At 39.1% G+C, this 19,773-nt stretch overlaps 1 protein-coding gene across 2 annotated transcripts in view; it reads left to right on the top strand.

The window, feature by feature from the left end:
• The window catches only part of mns1.S (meiosis specific nuclear structural 1 S homeolog), a 34,806-nt gene extending 19,814 nt beyond the window's left edge, over positions 1 to 14,992 (top strand). The window contains exons 1-10 of one of the 2 annotated variants that reach the window (XM_018255463.2): positions 1,587 to 1,735; positions 4,567 to 4,782; positions 5,277 to 5,404; positions 6,013 to 6,115; positions 8,221 to 8,450; positions 8,876 to 9,092; positions 9,736 to 9,843; positions 11,148 to 11,405; positions 12,775 to 12,900; positions 14,245 to 14,992. In XM_018255463.2, coding sequence (XP_018110952.1) covers positions 1,730 to 1,735; positions 4,567 to 4,782; positions 5,277 to 5,404; positions 6,013 to 6,115; positions 8,221 to 8,450; positions 8,876 to 9,092; positions 9,736 to 9,843; positions 11,148 to 11,405; positions 12,775 to 12,900; positions 14,245 to 14,349 — 1,497 coding nt within the window. In that variant the 5' untranslated portion in view covers positions 1,587 to 1,729 and the 3' untranslated portion in view covers positions 14,350 to 14,992. Of the gene's footprint in view, positions 1 to 1,586; positions 1,736 to 4,566; positions 4,783 to 5,276; positions 5,405 to 6,012; positions 6,116 to 8,220; positions 8,451 to 8,875; positions 9,093 to 9,735; positions 9,844 to 11,147; positions 11,406 to 12,774; positions 12,901 to 14,244 lie in introns of those variants that run through there. The other variant, XM_041588313.1, reaches the window with a different exon arrangement.
• Positions 14,993 to 19,773: the final 4,781 nt, after the last annotated feature.

Below are 19,773 nucleotides of genomic sequence, written 5' to 3'. Positions count from 1 at the left end.
CGCAGTACAGCAGTAACTGAAGTTTATCAGAGCACAAGTCACATGACTGGGGGCACCTGGGAAATGGTCAATATGTCAATAGGCCCTGTGTCAGATTTCAAAATTAAATATAAAAAAATATGCTCTTTTGAAAAATGGATTTCAGTGCACAGGTCTGGTGGAGCACCACTATTATTTGTTGTAAAAAAAAAAAAAAACGTTTTCCCATGACCATACCTCCCAACTGTCCCTTTTTTAGAGGGACAGACCCTCTTTTGACAGCTCAACCAGCAGTCCCTCGTTTGTACTGGAAAGCCCCTTTTTCTCTGCACTAAACAGCCAGAAAAAGAAACAATGTTTCTAACTTAATTGGCTTTTGGCATAGAGCTTAGAACAGCCACAGCAGAAGATAAGATACTTTTGAAACAATTTCGAGATAAGTAATTGTAACAATTAGATAACAGGTCCCTTGGGTAAAGTTAGACTCATGGCTTAAAGGGCAATTCACCTTCATTAGGAAAACTGTAATAATTGGAAAAAAAACAGAAATATATTCAAACTTTAATAAACTGCAAAATTTTGTGAAATGAACATGGTAATTAGGGGGTGTGAAAATAGAAACACATTGGCACACGAGGCGATTTAATGCAGGGTTCTCCCCTTGCAGTTTATTAGTGCAGGCATGCAACGTTTCGGGGCGTGCCCAGTGTCGGACTGGCCCGGCGGGACACCGGGAAAATACCCGGTGGGCCCCGACCTTCAAGGGGCCCCGCCGGGCCAGACCCCCAATCGCAATAGTAAAAAAAAAAAAACGTAGCCGGCGCGATGCGCTGTCTGCGCAGTCTGCGCATTCTCGTCGGCACGGGTGCCGTCTGCGCATGCGCGCCGGCATGGGACAACGCCAAAGGGGAGCGCGGCGCTGGTGCCGCAGCAAGGGGAGGCAGGGGCCCTGCAGCAAGGGGAGGCGGGGGCTGGGGGGCCCTGGACAGCAGTCCCGGTGGGCCCCAGGCCCCCCAGTCCGACCCTGGGCGTGCCCCTTTGTCAAGCACAAAGGGGCATGCCTGCACTAATAAACTGCAAGGGGAGAACCCTGCATTAAATCGCCTCGTGTGCCAATGTGTTTCTATTTTCACTGATTGAGGGGAGAAGCCGTACTCCTGACATTGTGCACCGGACGTTATCTGTCTAGGATTCTGTAAGAGTGTGCGCTGTCTCATCTGTATTCTGAATTAGGGGGTGTGGCCACAAAACGGGCGTGGTCAAAGGAATTTTTCGCCACTTTTTTTTTTTTCAAACTATTGCAAGAGTTAGTGACCCTTTAAAGTTTACAAATGTTGTCCAGTTTAGTACCTTGTTCCCCACTAGAGCTGCGTCCCTCAAGTTAGCGCTGTTGGAATATCTGTGTCTATCAGTGACAGTTCCCTGGTTTGTACATTTATTTCTTGCCAGGAAACTGTTGTCCGTACTTTGTGGCTGTACAGCACACGCACGTCTCAGCGTACAGATTTAATAAGACACAAGTGGAAGGTTGCGTAGTGCGCACTCTCCACAGCGCGAGTTTCTGTAGCCAATCATAGGCCGCTTTACACACATGGGCGGGGCGGCGCGCTTTCTCCCTAGGAGACTGTGTTTCCCGGGTAACGCTGCAAACAGGCGCAATAGCTAGAAGAGGAGGAGGAGGGAGACTTGAAGGAGATCGGGAAGACATTCTGCCATTTGCTGCTCCTCAGCCTGATCTGCAGTTACAGCAATGATGGTAAATGAAGGACCAGCTAATGTTGCCCTTTAAGCTTGATGGGGAAGCAGCAAGTCCTGTAATTAGTGTACAACCTGTATGATACCTGGGGAGAGGCTGCTGCAATGTTTCCTGGGAAGATATACAGAGATATTCTCTATTAAGCTCCCCATAGACGCGACGAATCTTCTTGCCGAACGACCGATTTTAGGGAAGTCCGACCAATCCTTCGAAATTATCGTGCGGTTAGTGGGATTCGAACGATCGTACATGTTACGATTTTTCGTCCGACATCTGTCCGGAAATTGATCGGCCAGGTCAAAAAATCTTTGTCGGTCCCAGTGCAATCTAACCCTGTTTTATTGTTTTACAAGAACAGTCTTTACTATTTTACAAATATATATATTGAATTTGCTCATTAATTAGGACCCCCTACACTTTTTGGGAATCCCCTATAGCCACATCTGCTTCCTCTGTAGTTACACCCCTGACATGTCCCCTCTGGGCTGTGAATGAGAGCTGGGCACACTTGTGTTGGGCTTAAGGCCGCCTAGGGAATGGGCACAGGTTGTTTCCTACTGACAGCGAGCACAGGCACCATGGTTACACCAGACTTCATGGGCTCGTCCCAGCGTATCTAGCTGGCAATTCCATCTTTTGCCAATAAAATGGCACACGGGTTGCTTTAGGGCAAAGACACGCGGTCAGATTCGGGCGGCAACAAATTTCCTCTTCTTCAGGGTGTCTAATCTCCCCAAACTACCTCCAACTGGCTAGAATGTAAATCGCCAGCGGGATGGCAATCGGTGCGCTTCGTTTTCTGAAGTTGCCTCAAGAGGAAAGTTCCGCGACTTCGGAAAATGAATTGGTCCAAGTGCCATCCAGCCGTCGATTTACATTCTAGCCAGCGGGAAGGCGATTCGGGGAGATAAGTCACTCCGAAGAAGAGGATATTTGTCGCCTGGTGACTAATCTCCCCAAATCTGAGCGTGTGTCTCTGCCCTTATGGTGTTTTAACTGCCAGAGAACTTTTAATTATTCCCTGTATTTATGGTAAATGCAAGTGATTATTGCCTCCAGCAGCATGGCGGCTCACAGCTCATTCTGAACCTGACACTGTGTGCATTGACGTTGTTTTCTCCCCTTGTGTCTCTGGTTACATTTAGGCTGAAACACACAAACACATAAATGTATAAGGAATACTGTACCTTTATTGTAAAAGCAAAGGATATTACAAATGGCTGAAAATAGTCCCATAACCATATACAAGTGATGGATCTCTGAGGTGACTTCTTATATCCTCATATTTTACAACAGGAATGACTTCATTTTCTATAATACACAAGTTTCAGTGAGTCGTGTGATAATAATAACATCAATAAGGGGCACATTTACAAAGCTCGAGTGAAGGATTCGAATTAAAAAAACTTCGAATTTCGAAGTGTTTTTTTGGCTACTTCGACCATCGAATGGGCTACTTCGACCTACGACTACGACTTCGACTACGAATCGAACGATTCGAACTAAAAATCGTTCGACTATTCGACCATTCGATAATCGAAGTACTGTCTCTTTAAGAAAAACTTCGACCCCCTAGTTCGGCAGCTAAAAGCTACCAAACTCAATGTTAGCCTATGGGGAAGGTCCCCATAGGCTTGCCTGCGTTTTTTTGATCGAAGGATATTCCTTCGATCGTTGGATTAAAATCCTTCGAATCGTTCGATTCGAAGGATTTAATTGTTCGATCGAACGAATAATCCTTCGATCGTTCGATCGCAGGATTTGCGCTAAATCGTTCGACTTCGATATTCGAAGTCGAACGATTTTAGTTCCTGGTCGAATATCGAGGGTTAATTAACCCTCGATATTCGACCCTTAGTAAATCTGCCCCTAAGTATCAATTATAGCTGATGACATTGCAAGCACCATTTATAAGGATGTCGTTTACAAGATATTCATTGCTCTTGTGGATATCATATATACAGTATAAGCAATGTTTTACATACCCATTTTGTGTATATTCCTAATCATAGTGCTGAACAATTGTATCCCTGTAAAATGGAAAAATTGTGTTAAAAATGTAGTTCATATGTAGTATATTTTAGGATGTCCTGTCCTTAACAACTTTTCAATGGGTCCTCATTTGTTATTGTTTTTGAAATGAGTTGCCTTCCTCTATCCAGCTTTCAAATATGGGTCACTGACCCTGGCAGCCAAAAAAAACTATTGCTATGTAATGCTCTAATTCTGTTGTTACTTTTTTACTTCTCTTGCTATTTATTCTCCAGTCTCTCGTAGAAGCCACTGCCAGGTTGTTACGGTAACTTGGACCCTAGCAACCAGATAATAGATAACTATAATTGCAGATTATCTCCGAATTTACTTACATATCTACATCATACTTCAAATTAATTTCAATTAGGGATGCACCGAATCCACTATTTTGGATTGGACCGAACCCCCTGAATCCTTTGCGAAAGATTCGGCCTTATACGGAACCGATTCCAAATCCTAATTTGCATATGCAAATTAGGGGTGGGAAGAGGAAAACATTTTTTACTTCCTTGTTTTGTGACAAAAAGTCACGCATTTCCCTCCCTGTCCCTAATTTACATATGCAAATTTGGATTTGGTTCGGCCATGCAGAAGGATTTGGCCGAATCCTGCTTAAAAAGGCCGAATCCCGAACCAAATCCTGGCTTCGTTGCATCCATAATTTCAAAGTTAACTATGCCTTTCAGTTTGATAATACCCTCATGCTGTTCAGCTTAGTTTGTAAACAATGAATGAGTAGGGCATGAGTATGATACTACTTCCGTGTAAATAAAGGGGTTTGTATATTTTAATTTTAGGTGTCCAGGAAAAATGTTACTTACAAACAGAGGGAGAAGATGGTAGCAGAAGCACAACGGCAGGAATTCCTTCGAGAGGACCGAATTAAACATTTGAACTATGAACAACAAATGGCGGAAAGTTTAAAGAGTGAGGAACGTGTAGAGAAGAAGCGATTCCTACAACGGTTACAAAATGAAGATCAGGAAATGAGAATGGATGAGGCCATACAACAGGTAAGTCATTAGTCCATGGCAGGCCGGATTCTACTGGAGGCTTTAGACGCTTCTTAGGATGGTAGTTAGTATTAAAGGAACAGTAACACCAATAAATAAAAGTTTTTTTAAAGTAATGAAAATATAATGTACTGTTGTGCTGCACTTATACAAACATAACTAGAGTTTAGATAAACACACTGTGGTGTAGCCATGGGGGCAAGCATTCAAAGATGAAAAAAGGAGAATAGGCCTAGGACACACAGCAGATAACAGATAAGCTCTGTAGAATACAATATAATACTTCAGAATTTATCGGTCATCTACTGTCTATCCTGTGCTTGAAATGCTGCCCCATGGCTACACAGCAGCTTGTATATATAAACTATAGTTGTGTTTCTGAAGCAAACAGATCAGTTTTACCAGTGCAAGGTAACACTACATTATCTATTAGCAATTCGGGTAATATAAGAAGTTTTCTCTGTTGTTCTACTTCACATAATTTTTCAATTTAGGCAGAAGAAAGCAGGAGGTTAAACGTGCACCAGCTAGAACAAGAAGAGAGAATGGCAATGGAGCTGGCAAGAATAAAACATGAACAGCTAAAAGATGACAAGATAAGACAACAAATAAGAGAAAACAGGTAGTTAATTGCATGTGAATTTCTCTTCCTATTATATAATCCCTCTCTCTTGGACTACTTTTTCATTCTAACGATGTAGTGTAGTTAGAACAGACCCATGACTACTAGTTTTAAACCATCTATAATTTCTGTTTACCTTAAAGGGTGTAACTACACTATGGATCAGCTGTTCCCTAGCTAGTTGTCCAGCATGAGACAAGGATAGGTTTACTTGAGTTTAGACTTACTAGCAAGCAAACACCATTGGTTGCAGTGGCTCAGCCATAATTTTATAGTAAAAGCCCATTTCAAATAAAACCTGATGAAACAAGACATCTATACAATTTAAAATATTATTTAAAAGGCAAGGCTGTAAACCATATTCCTTTCCTGCCATCATGTTCCATGAGCATAAAAGGCATGTATATAAAACACAAGTTTCAGTGAGTCTTGTGATGTGAAGTAGATCACTATAATTTACAGAATATTCATGGCTAATTCACATGTATTATATATGTACACATATAAGTACCATTACTATAGTTAACTTTCTTTTACCATGACCATGCTGCAATGCTTATTCATTTGTTCACAAATTAAGATTCTTTTTCCAACCATCTTTTTCCCAGCACTGAACTACGTGAGCTGGAACAAAAGCTCAATGCTGCATACCTAAACAGGGAGCGGGCAGCTCAGATTGCAGAAAAAGAACTTTTAAAATATGAACAGACGGTAAGGAGCTGTCTTTATGTGATGTAAACTGAATTTTAGAATCCATGTCATTACCTCAAATTATGTTTGTCACTGCAAAGTTATCAGAACCGTTCAAGTGATTTACTCTAACATTTAAAAATGTTATCCTTGAACAAATATGTGTATTTTGTTAGTTATAATATCGATGATTAGGCAGCTATCTCAGTCACTGTACTTTCAGAACAAGCCAGCACAATGTAACTGCTTTCAGATAAGCTATTGTTTCTCCTACTTAAAGGAACAGTGAAATCAAAAAATAAAAGTGTTTTAAAGTAAAGAAAATATAATGCAGTCTTTAGCAAACTGCTGTGTTTGCTTAAGAAACACTACTATTGTTTATATAAATGAGCTGCTGTATAGCAATGGGGGCAGCCATTCAAAGGAGAAAAGGCTCAGGTTACACAGCAGATAGAAAATAAACTCTGTCTGTCTAATGGTGTTATCTGTTATCCATTAGTTAACCTGTGCCATATAGCTGTTTTTCAATTTCCGCCATTGCTCCACAGCAGCTTGTTTATCTGAATTATAGTAGTGTTTCTGAAGCAAACAGATCAGTTTTACCAGTGCAGGGCAACACTACATGATATTTTCATTACTTTAAAACACTTACATTTTTCGGTGTTACTGTTCCTTTAAAGTAACTGAATGAGTCTTGGTCAGGCTTGGGTGTTTTACTATTGAGTGCTATGTTTATATCTACCACTAGGAGGGCATTTTGTAGCAATGCAGGTGTTTTCTTTTTACCTTCCCATTGTTCTTTGACATCTTCCCATCTTGCAGTGCAGCAGTAAAGAGTGATTGAAGTGACTTTCGGGGGGCACTTGGGAAACAAAGAACATGCCTAACCCCACAACAAATTTCAAAATTAAATATTAAAAAAAATCTGTTTGCTCTTGGGTTTCCATATGGCCAACTTTGGAAAACGAAGCGCTCCGAGTGCCATCCCGCCTACGATTTACATTCTAGCCAGCGGGATGCAGTTAGGGGAGATTAGTTGCCCCGTAGAAGAGGAGATGTGTCGCCGGGCAGCTAATCTCCCCCAATCTGAACATGTGCCCTGACCCTAAGATGCACTGGAGTGGAATCACAGCTCTAAGGAGCTTGCATCATACCAGGCCTCCCAGATCTTGTCAAACTTGTCATCAAGCACCCTGGTCTTGATAAGAGGAAGGACTCTATCTATTAAAGGGGTTGTTAGTCAAGTCAAGGAGATTTATTGTCATCTCTGCTGCATATGGAACATAGACAACAAGGCGAATTCCCCTTGTTTTCAGATTGTTCATCATAAACAAAGACTTTTTTTCAACTGCTTTGCATCTTTTATTTTTTTACAGTTTTCCCAAAATTGAAGTTTAAAGTTTAAAATTCCTCTGGTCTCTGTTGTTTCAGTTGGCAGCTCAGTGATTCAGGTGCATAATTGTAATTATGCACCTGAATCAGTAATTGGAAAAAGTCTTTATTTCTGCTGAACTATCTGAAACCAACTGAGCTGAAAAAAAGTGTTTGAAGGTTACTTGCCTCCAGAGGGTCAAAGATGATATTGTGTCCCTATCTAGTGCATGATTATTATCTTATTACCAACTTCTTGCTGTAATGTTGCTGAACATATCTGTATCCTGGCTGTGTTATTATGTGGTGTATCGTCTATCACCCCCACCAAGCAGACCACTGGTACCAATTTGTGGGTAGTTGTCCGGTCTTTTAGCATTTAAAAAAAAAAAAATTAACCAGCAACCAGGCAGTGGTTTGAAAGAGACATGGCTATTACTAGAGGAGGACCTAAATAGAAGGATAATTAATAAAAAGTAACAATAAGCTTGTAGCCCCACAGTGGATTTTTTTTGTTTGCTGGGTTCAGTGACCCACATTTAAAACCTGGAAAGAGTCAGAAAAGGAAAGCAAAAAATTCAAAAACTATAAAAAAATAAAATGAAGACCAATTGTTGAAGTTGGTAAGAATAGGCCATTCTATAACATACTACAGGGTAATCTGAAGGTGCACTACCTCTTTAAAGGAGGCATGTGGCTGGGAAATTATTAAATTAAAAGTTTAATTTTCACAAGTTCTTAATTTACTCAAACAGAAAGAAGACTTGGAAACTGTTCGTAAGATGCAGAAAGATCAAGAAAGATCTGCAGATGAAGAGATTGTCAGAGAAACCAAGCTCTATCAGCAGAAGCTAGATTACCAGAGAGAGCTGGAGAGGCAGTTGGAAGAAAAAGAAAAGACAAGACAGGGAGCTTACCAGGAATTCCTTAAAGAGAAGATCCTTATTGATGAAATTGTGAGAAAGATCTATGAAGAAGACCAAATGTAAGTAAGACCCTTACCCTGTACTCCCAGAATCCTGCTGTAGCTGGTGGCAGAGGTGCCTTATAAAGAAACTTCAGGAAACTATTTGGGAATAAAGAAGCGCCATATATGTTTTCCCACCGCAGATTTACAGTACATTATTGCTGGTGGGAAAGTATTTGCAGGAGATTAGTCTTCCACGGTAGCAAAATCTATTCCTAACTAACTAATCTCCTGCTATGCCATATCCCTTAAAGGAATTGTTCAGTGTAAAAATAAAAACTGGGTAAATAGATATTAAAATGGTAAAATGATCTAGCCCTTTAATACCCAGGCTTTGGGAGGGCCTGGCTGAGCTACAATGCTTTAAATGCTCCTTATAAATGTGAAATCTAATACACAGTGGAGTAATAACTCAACCAATGTGCTTGTGTTTAAATGAAAAGGGAAACACAGTTGAAGCTGGAGAAAATGAATGCCACACGGAGATACATTGAAGAATTCAAAGATCAGCAGCAAACGTGGAGATGCGTGGAACAGGCAAGAATGGAAGAGGAGAACAGAAAAATCCTGGCATTTGGCAACATGCAGCAGAGGAGAGAGGAGGATCGTATGGCAGAGGTGCGAGAGCGGGAGCAGCAGAAGAAGGCTCTACAGGAGAAGGTACAATAACATTATGGAATTGTAAAAGGAGGAGATCATTGCAGATGTGTGCAGCTCGGTAGTGCAAGTTTCCTTAAACAAGTACTGATGTTTTTGTACTGATATTTTTCATTGTGTTAGAGACAGAGCTTGCAGCACATGCAATGCAATTTCTCCCATTCTATAGTTCATACATATGTCAGAGTAGAGTTTCTGACAGGTATAGCCAGAATTTCTTTAAACAGCATTTCCATTAAGGACTGTGTAAGGCTGATAAAGCCAGCAATATAATTGGATAAAAGCCTTTGACACACTGAGCTCTAACGTTCATCAACAATAAATGATTTGCCTGCAGCCGCATTTCTTGCTTTCTTTGCTTGTTATCAGTAGCACTAAGTTTTGTAGCTGCAGTAAACACCATGAACTCTGCTTTGTTCAATGAGCTCTAATGTAAATCAATAGGGTTTTGCCTGCAAAGAATATGTAGAATTAAAATAATCCTCAAGAGGTTAAGGCAAATGAACAGCTACTTATATTTCTTCTAAAACTTTCCTGGGCCCTATTGACACAGTCAGATGTAAATTGTGACTACAAATGTATGACTGATTTATAATGATACAATCATATTACATGATTTCTTTGCCTTTCCATTTTTCAATATCAGCTTGCAGAACAGATTCAAAAAGAGCAACAGCAGCGTGAAGAGCTTGAGCAAATGCGTGAAGAGCTGTACCTGGAGGAACAGGCTGAAGAGGCCAGGCAAAAGGATATTGTAAGTGACTGTAAACACGTTTTAAAATAACTATTTTCCATGTAAAAATGACATTTAGATTGGTTTAGGGAAAAAACATCAGCAGTTTGGTATTTGTAATTGGGAATTTGACGCTTATTATTCAAGGTTTAGCTTGAGTGGTGTACTCAAAAATGATCTGCTGCTTGGTGATAGTAGTCAAGTTGCTAGCTACTCCCAGTCTCCACTACTGTTTAAAGGGAAACTATTGCAAAAATGAAAATTTAATATAAGCTTCATCATACTGAAATAAGAAACTTTCTAAATACAACCAATTAAAAATTCTGAATCGTTCCTGTAATAATCAAGTTTATATTCACTATTCCTCTCTCATTGGTTTCTCTTCATTCTCTCTTCTTGCAGCAGTTGGGTGTCAGATAATTATTGACAGTTAGATCCAATATATCTTATGGGGGGGGCTTCCTTTCCTAGCAGATGTATTAGAGCTCACTCAAATAACTGATTCCAGTACAAACAAAATCTAACAAAATAACTGCCTTTTGCACAAATCCTGCATGTAGAGAGACATGATGTCTAGTGATTTAAATAGAGTGAGCTCTAATACATCTTCAAGGCAAATGAAAAATACACCCCCCAAATGAAGCAGGCTATATTGGCTGGGCCACAGTCAGACAGACGAAGGGGCATGCCCCCAAAACGTAACGTTGCAATAAACACGCAGGGCTTTGCCCGCATGCATTGAGCTCTGAGTGCCGGTTTTCTTCTTGCTAAACGTATTTCATTAAGGGTTGCCGATCCCTTTCAACTGTGCACCAGGCCAGCTTGTACCTGAGAGGCCAGGGTGTGCTGGTGGGTTTTGGAACTAGAACTTTAGGCAGTCATGTGACTTTCACTGGCACTTGAGCTGAAACACATTTTAAAACCATTCCGACAGAAACACTTCAGATTTCTTTTCACGGATCTTATATTTTCTCTAAATATTTATTAAGTGTTCTCTAAATAGATTTATTAAGTGTAAAAACCACGAAAAACGAGCTGTGTTGATGCTATTAGAACTTTTTTTTTTTAACCAATCAGACTCTTTGAGGTTGTCAGATTTTTTTTGCTTGTAATTGGCTGAAAAATTCAGATTTTTAGGGGTTTTAGATATATTCACATTCTTTAGTGCATTGTTCAGAGTTTTTTTACATTCACACTTTTCATACTCAGGTCATTTAATAATTTTCATGGCATGGCATTTGTGATTTTAGAAAAATATATTTCATAGAGAGATTAATTTCCATACTATATATCCATAACACAGTGTTTGGTTCAATTTTTGTTAGGCAGAGATGGAGAAGAAAATCCGCCAACGTCTTGAATTGCAGCAAACATTTGAAGAGCAAATGGCCTTTAAGCAAATTGTACAGCAAGCTGCAAAAGAGGAGGAAGAAGCATTTGTACAAGCCATGCTAGCCAAGTTTGCAGAGGACGACCGCATTGAGCAGATGAATGCGCAGAAGAGGAGGATGAAACAGCTTGAGCATAAGAGAGCAGTGGAGAAACTTCTAGAGGAGCGGCGCAAGCAGTTTATTGCAGACAAAGTGAGCAGTTTATGTTTAAATAATGCACAGATCACATTTCTCAACCCTAATTTCATTTTCTGTTCCCAATATGCAGAAGTTTGAATCAACAATTAACATTTTTTTATGGTCAAAACTCAAATTCGACTAGGGAGTTCTTCGATTCGAGTTTTTTAAAAAATTCAAATTCGATTTTCGAGATTTATCATACACTGGTCCTTTAAGAACTCAAATTCGACTATTCGCCACCTAAAACCTGCAGAATTGTCAATGGGAGAAGTTGAGGTCGAATTGAGTTTTTAAAATTCAAATCAAATTCCCTGAGGCACAATTATCAAAGGTCGAATTTTGAATTCAGGTGAGTTTTTAAAAACTCCCATAAATTCGAAATTCTACCAATCGAAATTTATATATAAAAATCTAATTTTTTAAACTCGGATGAATGGAATTGATCCGAAAACTCGAATCAAATTTGAATCTAATTCGATTAGAATTTTAAAAAGTCGATTCAAGTTTTTTCTCCGACGTTTCCCATTGACTTAAACAGCAATTCTGCAGGTGAATAATCAAATAAGAGTACTGAAAGGGCCAGAGTATGATAAATCTGAAAATGTAATTTGAATTTTTTTAAAAACTCGAATTGAATTTGAATAAAGCCCTAGTCTAATCTGACAGTTTTGACCATAAAAAAAATTTTGAATTCCAATTTTCAATTCGACCCTTGATAAATTTGACCCTATTCTATAACTACAGGTCAGTTCAGTATTAGCATGTTCATATATTGCCCCTCTTTGGGATTCACGGGGCATTTTGAAAAGTGCCCTGTCTGACACACACAAAACAGTGGCAGGTATACTGGCAGTATTCTGTGTACATATAAATAGTATATAATATATAACGGCCAGAGTCTTAAAACTGATGCTACTGGTACAAAAGTGCCAGTGATGTAGGTTTTCAGTGCCGTGTGTTTCCTGGCAATATACAGGGTGGCTAGATCAAGGTATTTAAGCACAGAAAGTCTTAAAGTGGTGGTGCTAGGTGTTAAAAGTATATTCAGATTTAAACAGGCACCAGTAAATCATTCACAATCTTCTCCATATATAAAAAGGATTCTTTATTGTCCCTGAGAAAATCCCACATCCTGTTAAAGGAATAAAACCACCACATTTTATAGTAAAGGTTAGAAGAACTGCATATGTCGTTTTTTTTATCCGCAGAAAACAATATTTAAAAAGAATAATTTTTCTTTTCTATTTTTTTTTTAATATTGTTTCTTAAAGTGCAGGGTTTTTTTTTGGGATTTGATAATGGGGCAAAAACCTGCACTTTACAATCACATTAATATTCCCTTGGAGTGTAAATAGTTTTTTAATGGGTTCTTTATCCTCAGGAGCATGAACTTCGGGAGAGGCAAGATGAAGAAAGAAGAGACGCATTCCGTAGAGCAATTATTGAGGAGGAGAGGCAGAAACTCCTTAAACAACATGCTACTCAGTTGCTTGGATATCTTCCAAAAGTAAGTCATATAAGCCTTGACTCAGACTGGCAAAGCAATCGATTTTCTTACTTATGTTTTGATTTGTATCCGTGTACACACAATAGAGAGTTGGCTACGTAGTGAGGCTGTAAAAACACAAACATTGCATGCCCACGTTTTCGCTGATTCACACAGTCCAAATGTAACTTGTCACTATTATGAATAAAACAGTATGGCCGTTCTTACTATTCAATGGCAACTGGCTAGCTCTCTACATCAACCACCTAAAAGTGCTCTTTCTTGCCTGAAAGGCTTGCAAAGAATTGCATTTGATTTTGTATGATTTCTGTAGACGTATGGTAGGCTGATGATCACTACCAACTTCAATGTACTATGACTCTGTCAGTTTGTGGATTGGCTTTGTCTGAAAATCAAATCTGCCAATGCTCAATATCTAACTATGTGTGGTGCAGTGGCAGATTATGAAGTGAAGCTCCTTTAAACTTCCTCCTGTTTAGTCCTTCAGACTGTCTGCCTTAAAGGAAAAGGAAAGGCTTGGTTCACTTACGGGTTAGGCACCCCAAGTGATTGTATTGACTTAACTGAAACCCCGGGCCGGTGCTCCTATCAGCAGAAAACTGCACCGGCCTGGGGTTTTAACCATGAGCACCATGAGCGATCCACTTCCGTCTTCTTCTTTCTTCAAATTTCCCGGGGCAGACGCATGCGCAGTAGAACGAATTTGCCGAATTTTTAGTTAAAGTTCGGCTTTTTGTTTTACTGCGCTCTGTGGTGCTCACTGGTATAACCCCGGGCCGGTGCAGTTTTCTGCTGATAGGAGCACAGGCCCGGGGTTTCGGGTAAGTCAATAAAATCGCTCGGGCGTGCCTAACATTTGACACCCCCAAGTGCACCAAGCCTTTACTTCACCTTTAATGTTCAGAACAACATTAACAAAGGTGGCTGTGCTAAGTGGCTACTCGTACATTATACTTTTGACTGCTCAAAACATACAAGGCTTGCATGTTAATTTTATATAATGAGCAGATAATAATAAAAAAAAAAATATATATATATATGTATGCAGTGTATATATATATATATATATATATATATATATATATATATATATATATATATATATATATATATATATATATATATATATATATATATATAATAATAATTGGAGGAAGTGAAGCGGAATGATGCCAGCAGTGTTGGGATCATCTGTAAAGAACAAAGATATATATTATTATTATTATTTATAAAGCTCCAACATATTCTGCAGTGCTGTACAATAGGTTTTGGTTTATACAGCCAACATACAAATTACATACAATATGTATGACAATGTTTTCTTTTTCTATTTGCTAATTTTAGGGAATATTTAAGAATGAAGATGATCTTCATTTGTTTGATGAAGGATTTCGCCAGGATTTTCAGAAAAGAAGGGCAGACATATCATCAGATGACGGATGGGATTAACAAAATCATTTCAATGTTTTAAATTCAATTTAGATGACACAAGGGCTCATATAGAGAAGCGGTGCAAAAAAATAACCCCCACATATACATTTCTTAAACAACGAAGTTACGAAGGTGCAATTTTTCTTCAGAATTTCATTGTAATGCAGGGATTTTGCAAAATAGTGTGCAACTTGTATGCAATTTACCTACGCAAGGGTGAAATAGCAGTCCAGTTTTTCAGTCGGGGGGGGCATATATAAACACTGGCCAAATTGCAGTTGGGCAGTAACTCGTGGAAACCAATCAGATGTTTGCTTTTATTGGTCTACCTGCAGCTTATTGGAAAAAAAAACCTCATCAGTGGTTGTTATTGGTAACAGCTCAGATGCAAATTTGCCCAGTGTTTATAAATGAGCCCTAGCGTGTGCATGAATTGCAGGTGTAGGGGCAGCACACTAAGGAAACGTGTGCATTTTATTACAGCAGGCTAAACTGTCCAGAATTGGCAAAAAGTACCTGTGAATAGTAGTGAACATAATTTGGAGCAGAAATGTGTGCATATTCTAATAAATGAGCCCCGAGGTGTACTATAATTGGTTTTCTTCTAGTTCTTTTATGTAAATTAAGAAAACTATAAATAAATAAAAGGTGTAGCAACCATTTCATGTATCTGACAGTTTTTTTTTTTAAATGAATGTTATTTTTTTTGTAATTAGATTTAGGAATGTAAAGCAGAACCTTGTGCTGTGTGGATTATTATTTCATCCCTAAATGAACTGCTCGTTTTCTGTGCAGTTAAGAGTTGTTGTGTCTGGGTTTTAAAGAGATCATCTGGCAACCCTTCTTCTGTGCCATCCTGATGACACTTCCCACAATGGAAACCAGGTACTACAAATAGCTGGTACCATATACATTTACATTTTTAACATTTTGGATTCTAAGTAATAGCGCATTCGTTCGAATTTGATTCAAAGTTTTTCCCAAAAAAAAAAACCTTCGATTTTTCAAAATCCACCAAATGACTCATGGGATCAAGTACAGGGAACTGTTTTATTATAACAGAGAAAAAGAAAATCAAAAATTTGGATAAAACTGAGTCTATGGGAGATGGCCTTTTTGTAATTCTGAACTTTCTGGGTAACAGATCCTATACATGTATATATATCTGCTAATATCTATGTTCATGAAGATTTAAAGAGAACATTTAAAAGTGGTTTCTATGTAGTTAGCTTATACAGGTCCTTCCTAAATGTCTGGCTTTGTTCATAAAGTACTAAGTGAGCACAAATAAGATACTGGGTCAGACAAATGAATGTTATTAGTTACAAAATCTTCCGGATTGGCAGTCTTTATCTGTAATAGAGCGTCATACTGGTGCATGCGCAGTTGGAGCAGTCTTCTGGTTCATACTGACTGCGCATGCGGCAAAAGTGACGGAAATTGCAGAAGAGGACCCTGAAAAATCCAAAAGATGTCGCCCACAAGCTCTACTGCGCTTACTCTGCACTGTTAGGTGAGAAATATTTCAGAAACATTTTTAGACCTATTGAAGTATGCGGGGGGGAAACAGGGAGAGAGGACTATCTTGCTTAGTAGGTAGGGTCATTTCTTAATTGGGTTGGGATCTAGGAGGCCATTGGCTGCAGGTCTTTGAAACAAGGGAATCATTTTTTTAAAATTATTTACTTAAATCTATGTTCCATGAAAACATAAGCCTGTCTAATATACTTTAATTAAAGCGCTGTTTTATTAAAAAAAAGTTTTTTGTAAGATAAGGTTGCCTTTTCTCCCTCACTACTCGCACAGTTCTAGGCATCTGCCGGCAGCAGGACTTTGAAAAAAGTTTACAGTACTTATGCTTTTGAGGAGAAGGAAAGTTACCGAAGCAGTTTATTGCCAATAGATTAGTCATAATAGTGCAAGCTATAAGACTATATTTATTCTGCAGAATGCTTTACCATACCTGAGTAAACAGCTCTAGAAGCTCTCTCTGTTTGTTTAGGATAGCAGCTGCCATATTACATTGGTGTGACATCACTTCCTGCCTGAGTCTCTCTGCTCACTGATAGCTCTGGGCTCAGATTACAGCAGGATGGGGAGGAGGGAGGGGGAGAGGAGCAAACTGAGCATGCTCAAGCCCTGCCCTGGAGGTTTAAGCTGAACACAGGAAGTCTGATACAGAAGCCCATGTGTACACAATAGAAGGAAAGAAATGCAGTGTTTCTCTTGACAGGGGACTCAGAGCAGCATTACTTTGAGGGTTTACTGGTATATTTATATAGGCCTTTCTGATACAGTTTACTTTATTTAAGCCTTTCCTTCTCCTTTAAAGCAGGAGTGCCCATACTTTACTAATGTGAGGTCTACTTTTAGTGAGGTTGTCCCATTATGATCTACAGCCAAAAAAGCATTGTTACCATTCTGTTCCATGGAAGATATTACTTAAATATTGATTTATAAGAACATGTATATTGCTTTATTTAATAAACAACTATTTGTTATGTAACCTTAACATAATAAATATCTGAATGAAAAGCATGAAATAGGAGGGTGATTTAGACAAGCTGTTTGTTGACAGTTTCTTGAGATCTACTGATCACCAGCTAAAGGTCTACTGGTAGATCCCGATCTTCCTTTTGGGCACCTCTGCTTTAAAACATATTAGAAAGAGCCTTATTTTTCCATGGAACATGAATTAAAGTAAATCATTTTCAAAAATGTTTTCCTTTTTTCTCTGTAATAACAAAACACTGCTTTTTACATGAAGGTAACTAAGCTGCATAAATCCATATTCGTGGCGCAAAACAATTTTATGGTATAATTTCATGTAAAATTATTTCTTAGCAGCCTTAAGGCATGGTAATCCAAATTATAGAACAAACACTTTACCAAAAAACCTCATGACCCAAATTTGAAAATACATTATATATGGTCATAATAATAAAAAACAATTGCATTGGGGTGATATTATTCCACATAATAAAGTGTATCAATTAACATTGTGCAATATTTACTGAAACAACCACAAGATGTCAGTACAGTATATAACCTGTTCCTAAACCAAATACTGTCTAGGTAAAGTTTCTAAACTGGGTAACTTGATGCATGTTACTACAGAACTCCCAACTGTAGGAGATATAAAGGGTCTTCATGTCTGCAGCCAACAGCTATGGATCAGATAAAGACCCATCATTACAGACTCCCTATTTTAGACAGAATTAAGGACACATAGAAGGCCACAAGGCAACCACGGGCCTTTAGTTGTAAATATCTGTGCCTCTAAAGATGCCCCAGTAGCTCCCCATCTTTTCTGTTGATTCACTGCACATGCTCTGTGCTACTGTCACTTACTGAGCTTAGGGACCCACTCACAATATACAGTACATATAGAATAGAAATGCACAATATAAGGCTGATTAGTAATTAATACAGATAATTACTACATGGCAGCACAGAAACCAGTGCAATTCGCATCAGAATTTAATAATCAGCCCTGTAGCATCAGTTTATATCACAGACAAACCTCATTTTCAGCTTGATAATTTGTGATGACCCCTAAGCTCAGCTTCTCAACAGCTGCTCAGAGCCCACTGAGCATGTGAGTGTCACAGACACTTTCCAAGATGGTGCCCCCCCCGTGACAAGTTTGAAGTTCTGGATCATTGCTGCTATTGAAAACCTGAAACTTTAGCCTGGGGCAATAAGTTCAGTATATAAAATATGGCATTTTTAGCCATATTCATTTTAAGGGTTTAGTTCTCCTTTAAATGAGAGAACCAAGGAGACAGTTCTGACAAGGGAACTACAACGCGTCACAGGAAGCAGGTCTGGACTTGGAGTCAAAATAGACCTCGGTATTCCAAGTAAAGAGAGGCCCAATCAGCTCCCCACCAGTCTATTAAATAGTGACTTTCTATGGCATCTTATGGCAGCCCCTCTGACATTTGCCAGAACACACAGATTGCCAGTCCAGCCTGACAGGAAAGATGGGGGAAAGATAAGTGTAGTTGTGGGACTGGGTCAGTACAAAATCAGGAACGATTCGATTTAACAATTTAAAGTCAATCAATTTGAAGTACAGGAATCTTAAGTACAACAAATAGAGTTAGGCAGAGTTGGACAGCAGTTGGATCAGTAGTTCGATTGGAAACTTCCTGCATACATCTCATTACTCATCATTACTTCCATAAACAAGATAAGCCTGGTTATACCATTTTACTATGTTTAAATTGATTGTCTTCTTTTTCTTTCTCCTCCATTCTTCTCCATATATCCTCTGCACTCCAACATCTATCAAACCATCCTGAAATTCAAAACTCATCCTCAGTGCTCCCATCATTCTCTCTCAATCTAAGAAAACACTTTCTTGCACTGTTAACTCACTTAACCCCTCTCAACCCAGCAAACAGTACAATCCTCGTACTTTCAAATTTAGGTCACACCGTGTGTCACTTTCCTTATTGCTGTTCCTTGCGGCTGGGGGCATCTCCCCAAACCCTGATCCCACTCTCTCATTGTTCCTACTCTTGGCTATTCCCACACACAGATGCTTAACGATGTATTTTTCAATCTCTAAAACCTTACTTCAAATCCTGCAAATCTTATTCTCATAAAGCCATCACCCTTTCTGCCTTTCTAATGTGCCCTCTGGAATTCACAATCAATCTGCAATAAACTCACAGCACCTGTTTATATTCAAATCTCTTCACCTTCTGGATATCACTGAATCATGGCTCTCTCCCACTGACACTGCTTCACTTGCTGCCCTCTCCTATGGAGGCTTCTCATTAACTCATACCCCTAGACCGGGAAATAGTCATGGGGGTGGAGTTGTATTTCTTCTCTCCTCCAAATGTAGGTTTCAAACTTTAACCGCACCAACTTCTCTTTTCTTCACTTCGTTTGAAGTCCACAGCATACACTTGTTTTCTCTAATCTCTGTGTGTTGCAGTGATATATTGTCAACTGGTCCCTACTCTACTTTCTTTGATCACTTTGCTGCTTGGCTTCCACACTTTCTCTCCAGCGACTGTTCTCATTTTAGGTGACTTCAATATTCCCATTGAAAACTCTGCTTCTTCTGCCACCTCTAAACTCCACTCGCTAACAATTTTATTTGATGTACTTTCACCTGCGATATCACATCCATCTCTCTCCAGCCACATCTACAGAAAACTTGACATTTGATCCACAACTATTATCAACAGTAGCGGCACAGCCAATCTTTCGTATTAACAACCTTTCCTGCATGAATATCACAGCTTCTCTCTCTCTATAACGATACTTTTTATGCTCTTGACTACCTTGCTCCTTCTACCACTCATCACAGTCGACCAGCTAAACCACAGACCTAAAACACTAGTTTAACTCGGTACCTCAGAAGATGTAGTAGATCAGCTGAACGACAGTAGAGAAAGTCACATATCCTGGCTTCATCCACTT

The sequence above is a fragment of the Xenopus laevis genome, chromosome 3S (genome assembly GCF_017654675.1).
Source record: "Xenopus laevis strain J_2021 chromosome 3S, Xenopus_laevis_v10.1, whole genome shotgun sequence".
NCBI classification, from domain to species: Eukaryota; Metazoa; Chordata; class Amphibia; order Anura; family Pipidae; genus Xenopus; species Xenopus laevis.
Note: the sequence above shows the minus strand (reverse complement) of the source record. Positions and strands in the feature narration are given on the sequence as shown.